Source organism: Malus sylvestris, chromosome 2 (genome assembly GCF_916048215.2).
Source record: "Malus sylvestris chromosome 2, drMalSylv7.2, whole genome shotgun sequence".
Classification (NCBI taxonomy): domain Eukaryota; kingdom Viridiplantae; phylum Streptophyta; class Magnoliopsida; order Rosales; family Rosaceae; genus Malus; species Malus sylvestris.
This window is the reverse complement of record NC_062261.1, coordinates 4,982,786-4,989,019: the sequence shown is the minus strand read 5'-3', so window position 1 is coordinate 4,989,019 and position 6,234 is coordinate 4,982,786. Positions and strand designations below refer to the sequence as shown.

Here is a 6,234-nt window from a genome sequence, read left to right as displayed (position 1 = left end):
CAAGAAATCGTGTTCGTCCATATAACAGAGTCGCAGACAGCCTCGTGCTTGACACTGACAGGTCAATCTCGTAATTTTCACTCAAAACCATGTTCACTTTTCCTCAAAAAAAAAAAAGGCAAATTCATTTGGACTCCAACAAGATCTTTTTATTTTCCGAGAAAGTGCGAGAAATTCCCCGAGAAAATTTAATAATACAGAAAAGGGGCTAATTTTACGAGAAAACAAACAGGGCCAAGAAAATCATAAAAGCACTTTCTCTCTCCGAGAAAATTGAAAAATACAGCTTAATTTCCCGATAAATTAGGCCGCAAATTGGAACTCCTGGATTAACAATTTTCCATTCGTATCCCTCCCCAACAGTCCTATATAATGCTTGGGGCTTTTTGGATTTTCCCAAAATTATATTTTAATTCTCTACTTCTCACTTTCTCTCCAGCTCTCTCTCTCACTTCCAAAACTTTCTCACGCATGCAAGCACGAGAATTTAAATAGGCCCATCAATCCCTGACCAGAAATTCGGGTTCTGCAGATTTCGAACTGAAAAACCCATCAAAGATATAGTAATTTCAGCGGCTGTGTTGATGGGGAAGGTGGCGGTGGGGGCGGCGGTGGTTTGCGCGGCGGCGGTATGTGCGGCGGCGGCGCTGGTCGTGCGGCACCGAATGAAGAGCTCGGGGAGGTGGGCCCGGGCGATGGCGATTCTGAAAGAGTTCGAGGATAAGTGCGGGACCCCCATTGGGAAGCTGAGGCAGGTGGCTGACGCCATGACTGTGGAAATGCACGCTGGCCTCGCATCCGAGGGGGGCAGCAAGCTCAAGATGCTCATCAGCTACGTCGATAACCTTCCCACTGGGTATTTTTTCTTATCTCACCCACCCTTAATTTTTTTATTTTTCGATTGGGATTGGAAATGCTCGTAATTTCAACTGGGATTGGATTTAAAATAAGGACTTTTGGGTTCAATAATTTTGTTCTGTCGCAATTAGTCTTCTGTTTGAAATGATTGATTTGTCCCATTTTGTTAATTTTTTTTTTGTTAAAAGGGTTAAAGGTCGAATTTTTATGTGCTTTCTGATTAATTAATACGATTTAGTTATGTTGAATTTTCATGCGGCTCCCATGTTTGCCTAATTAGGCACGACTGTGTTAAAATCACGCATTGCACTTGAACATCTCTGGGGTACTATTGGATCCGTAGTACATTCCTTTGACTTTCACCCTTATCGTTTCAGGGATGAGAAAGGACTGTTTTATGCATTGGACCTTGGTGGGACAAACTTCCGTGTCCTGCGTGTACAGCTCGGTGGGAAAGACAAACACGTTGTTAAACAAGAATCTGAGGAAGTTTCCATTCCTCCGCATTTGATGACTGGAACTTCAGAAGTTAGTATTGTATTTCTTGAGGCAATCTAACAAACCTGCTTAGATTTGTTCCTACTTGGTGGTAATTTATCATGATTTGGTTGCAGGGATTATTTGATTTTATTGCTGAAACAATTGCAAAATTTGTTGCAACTGAAGGAGAGGGTTTACATCCTGCACCCGGTAGACAAAGGGAGCTGGGTTTTACCTTTTCGTTTCCCGTGCGGCAAACGTCAATTGCATCTGGGACTCTTATTAAGTGGACAAAAGGCTTCAGTATTGAGGACGCGGTACTTTGACAGCTCTTGCTATATTGATTTTTGTTTGCTAGTTAGTCATGTAAATCATGCCTGGAGGACACTGTGCCTGATACATAGGGCATTGGAGCCTTTGGGTGCGTTTGGTACGTGGGACGGGACGGGACGGAACGGGACGAGGCGTCCCGCGTTTGGTGCGCCAAAAATGGGTGGAACGGGCTGTTCCACAGGACAGATTTTGGGTGTTTTTGCGTCCCACCTCCCCCCCTGGAACGGGTTTGTTCCACGTGTGTGGAACACAATGTTTTACCATTTTAAGACAAATATACCCCATGTCTTTTTCAAAAATTACACCTTCGTTCCGTCCCGTCCCGTCCCGTCCTGTCCCGTCCCGTTCCGTCCCGTCCGCGTACCAAACGCACCCTTTATGTTGTCTTTTCTTAACATATGTTCTACCTAAAACATTATTTTCTACCCACTGGTTACCCAATGTGTTCTAATAATAAAATTAATTTAGCAGCTCTGGACTAATCTATATAAATAGTGTGGTGCCCCCTTGTGACAGTTTCCTTTTGCTAATATTGGTGCAGGTTGAGCAAGATGTTGTAGGAGAACTGACCAAATCAGTGGAAAAAATTGGACTTGATTTGCGTGTTACAGCTTTGGTAAGTCCAGTTTAGTGTCTAATTTCCGCAAGTCGGATGTTCCTGTTACGCTTTGAGGAGCTGATTTAAACCTTGGTGATTTATTGCTTAATCATTTTGGACAATCCTAACTTGCCAGGCTGATGCAGGTCAATGATACAATTGGTACATTAGCAGGTGGTAGGTACCACAATCAGGATGTCATTGCTGCTGTGATATTGGGCACTGGAACGAACGCTGCTTATGTAGAACGAGCGCATGCCATTCCAAAATGGCATGGTCTTCTACCTAAATCAGGTGAAATGGTTAGTAATTGTAGAACTATGGTTTGTTGCCTGATGCTAAGGTTTAGATCTGTAGTTAGAACATTGCTAATTCTTTGTTATTTTTATAATAGGTTATCAACATGGAGTGGGGTAACTTTCGCTCGTCACACCTTCCACTTACAGAATACGATCAAGCACTTGATGCTGAGAGTTTAAACCCTGGAGAACAAGTAAAGATACTTTCTTTTGCTTGTTTTTGGCATTTTGCATATGAAGATGGCTTGATTGATATATCATATGGATTTTGTTTTTGTTTGCAGATATTCGAGAAGATCATTTCTGGCATGTATTTAGGGGACATTGTGCGCAGAGTATTGCTCAAGATGGCTGAAGAAGCTGACTTTTTTGGTGATGTTGTCCCGCCAAAACTGAAAATTCCGTTTGTACTAAGGTATATTCTAACATTTTTTGTAGGCGATATTTTTTCAAACCTTGTTAGCTTGAGGTATGTCATTGGACGTGTTTGTGTGTTCCCGAATTTTAAGAGGATTTGTGTTTTGAGCGGACCTTTTTCTGTGAAATACTTGGGTGTACAATATTTGGTCATACTTGCATAGTCAATAAAATTTATTGAAAGTATACCTATGATGCACTGGAAGTCTTGAACCAGTTTACAATTAAACTCTCTACAACCAGAAATCAAATCCGACCCATTATCCCAGTGATATTCTGGCAAGCATTTCAAATTTTCACTTGCGGCGCGGCTTTTCTTCTTGTTCTTTGCTGCCTGCTATGAATTCCGTGTCTTGATGTCTTGGAGTTGTGTGAAACCCAGATTTTGTCCCAATTTGAAAATCTAACCACAAACTTGAAACTTAAAAGTAACCAGCCTTTCCATTGCGTTTGCGGATTAAATTCTGGGAATGTCTTGGATTCTGCATAGATAACTGTCAAGAGTAATTGGGCAGGTCTATTCCTGACTGACACTCAATATCAAAATACACCATCGCAATGGAGCATCAGATAATGTGGTTAATTCCATCTATTCGGAACGGCAAGTGACTTCCACATGGTCATAACGTCTGTTTTGCTTCTCAATGGTGCCTAGATTAAAACTTGATGCTTTTGCCATTGTGGATTACTTGCCAATTGTCGTTTTTTTTGGTTCAAACTGAGGTCTGTGTATGAAAGTCTATGAAAAGGTTGATAATAAATAAAGTGTTTCACCTATTGCTTTTGCTTGGATTGTGCATTAACTTTGGAATAGCGTACAATTTTCTGAATCTTTATGGTGTTGTATTATTTGCAGGACTCCTGTCATGTCTGCCATGCATCATGACTCATCTCCGGATCTGAAAGTGGTCGGGAACAAACTCAAGGACATCCTTGAGGTAAATTGCCCATTCTATTGGAAAAAAACGATCTTTTTGTTATCTGTCTGTGCAACTTTAGTTTTTTTTTTTTTCTCTTCCTTTTCATAATTCTCGTGGGAGGGTGGTTAGAAAAGTAAAAATTGATAAAAGGTTGAAGACATTATACCTTTCACTGAATAACAATTTCATAGGGTGGACATGATACGATTGTGTTTTTTTTTTGGTATCATCCTAGAGCATGCACTTTTAGAAAGTGACTAGAATTCCTATTTTTCTATAAAATTTCAAAGCCAATCTTTAGACAGGTGACAAGTGTTTATTGTTTTTGATTTTTTGATAATTGTAGATCTCCAACACCTCATTGAAAATGAGAAGGGTTGTCGTGGCGCTATGTGACATAGTTGCCACTCGTGGGGCTCGCCTTTCTGCTGCTGGGATCTTGGGGGTGCTTAAGAAGTTAGGTAGAGACACAGTTAAGGATGGAGAGAAGCAAAAATCGGTGGTAGCACTGGATGGCGGTTTGTATGAGCACTACACTGAATTCCGCACCAGCATGGAGGGTACTCTCAAGGAGTTGTTGGGCGACGAAGTTGCTGAGCACATTTCTATCGAGCTCTCAAGCGACGGCTCCGGAATTGGAGCTGCCCTCCTAGCAGCCTCTCACTCCCAATACCTTGAGGTAGAGGAGTCATAAAATGGTCAAGACCAGGGTAGATGAATGAAGTGTGACATTCTCAATTTTTGTGTATTTTCGTTTCCCCTTATCTTCCCACTATTTCCTTTGGATCAATTCATGTTATTCTTAGCTCCTAGTTTGGAAGATCTTGCACCCCATCCGTAATTTATGAACCTTTAGAGCCGGTAATTGGCGTAGGATCATAATCGGCAGTTGGAGTAGGCAATCGGCTAGGCTTTCTTGCTGCAGCCCATTGTTTCGTTCTGCGGATGTTTAAGCGTTGTGTTGTTGATCAATTTATAAGCTTATTTCTCCCGGATTACTTAATAAAGTAGGGGATGTAAACTGTAAGTATGTACTTTTTGCGGAACATTCTCTCATCTCTGTTGCAAATAATACAGGTTTTTCGGGCCATCAGTTCTTGCTGGTTTTTCGAGAAGTTTTCGCTACTCGTTATTGTGATACATACTCATATATACAAGGTAGTTTTGTCGTCTAGAGTGCAGCTCGGCATCGTAAAAGATGCAGAGCTGCACTCTAGTATACATCTGATCACTATGACTATCTAATTCCTTCTCTAGTATGCATTTGATCAGCTTAAGACCAACCCGAAATGGAAGTCTTATTTCCCCCTTATTTGTTTCCTCTTCGTGAATTTGATGAAGGCATCAGAAATTTGTTGCCAAACTACCATTCTCGTCTTCGAAAATCCTCTCGCGCTTTGAGTTCTTGAGCAGAGGATCGGCAATGTACTCGGTCTTTTCACTGTTGATAACTGGACGGCTGCATCGGAGCAACATTTGCAGAACTTCCTTCATGGAAGGCCTACTAGCTGGAAGTCTCTCTGTGCAAATGAGACCAAGTTTGAAAACCGAGCACATTTCGTCCAAGTAACAAGGTTCTTTGACGTCCTGATCCAAAGCGTCAGCGATAGCGTTTTCTTCTTGAAAATGGCGCCACGCCCATTCAGCGAGGGCAGTGTGTTCATCACCGTCATTGGCTTCCCTGCCGGTTGTCAACTCCAGAAGGATGACCCCAAAACTATACACATCGATCTTTTCATTCACTCGCGTTGTGTGAGCGTATTCTGCATTTAGGGTAAGAAAAACCAGTTTACAGATTGCTAATGGAAATGAAAGAAAATACACATGCTTCTTTAGGCACTAAGGGCATGCTTGAGATTGCTTTTAGAAGTGCTATATGCGCTTTTCTAACAACTCAAAACACTTCTAACTGCTGTTGGCAAAAAAACTTAATAGTGCTTATTGGTCATAGAAGCATTTTGTTTTTTTGTCAATTGCTTTAGCGAAAGTTTATGAGCAGAAGAGAAAACCACTTCTTGCAAAAGTACTTATAAGAAGTGCTTTATAAAGAAGCGGTCTCAGACATGCCCGAACTTCAGCATTTGTGGGGTTTAAGGTTTACCTGGAGCAATGTAGCCAAAGGAGCCAGCAACTGATGACATTGTAGCAGGTTCTCCTTGCTTGACCAACATCTTAGCCAGACCAAAATCTGCTATTTTTGCATTGAAATCGGAGTCCAACAAAATGTTGCTCGATTTCATGTCACGATGTACCACAGGCGGCACGCAATCGTGGTGCATATAGCTGAGGCCCTGAGCTGCCCCCACTGCAATCCGCAACCTCTTAGGCC

General features: G+C 41.8%; 2 protein-coding genes across 4 annotated transcripts in view; one reads left to right on the top strand and one right to left on the bottom strand.

Moving 5' to 3' along the window:
• Positions 1-245: 245 nt before the first annotated feature.
• LOC126596520 (hexokinase-2-like) lies at positions 246-4,998 on the top strand. The gene is made up of 9 exons (XM_050263131.1): positions 246-856; positions 1,236-1,386; positions 1,473-1,655; positions 2,213-2,287; positions 2,416-2,571; positions 2,664-2,762; positions 2,853-2,983; positions 3,842-3,923; positions 4,252-4,998. Exons 1-9 carry the CDS (start codon positions 585-587, stop codon positions 4,597-4,599), a joined length of 1,497 nt encoding a protein of 498 aa, XP_050119088.1. The 5' UTR covers positions 246-584; the 3' UTR covers positions 4,600-4,998.
• A 52-nt stretch (positions 4,999-5,050) lies between these two features.
• LOC126596387 (receptor-like protein kinase 5) overlaps positions 5,051-6,234 on the bottom strand; it is a 51,866-nt gene continuing 50,682 nt past the window's right edge. Inside the window, exons 3-4 of one of the 3 annotated variants that reach the window (XM_050262982.1) lie at positions 6,007-6,224; positions 5,051-5,668 (exon numbers count right to left, since the gene is read on the bottom strand). In XM_050262982.1, coding sequence (XP_050118939.1) covers positions 5,250-5,668; positions 6,007-6,224 — 637 coding nt within the window. In that variant the 3' untranslated portion in view covers positions 5,051-5,249. The remainder of the gene's footprint in view (positions 5,669-6,006; positions 6,225-6,234) is intronic. The other 2 variants (XM_050262975.1, XM_050262966.1) reach the window with 2 other exon arrangements.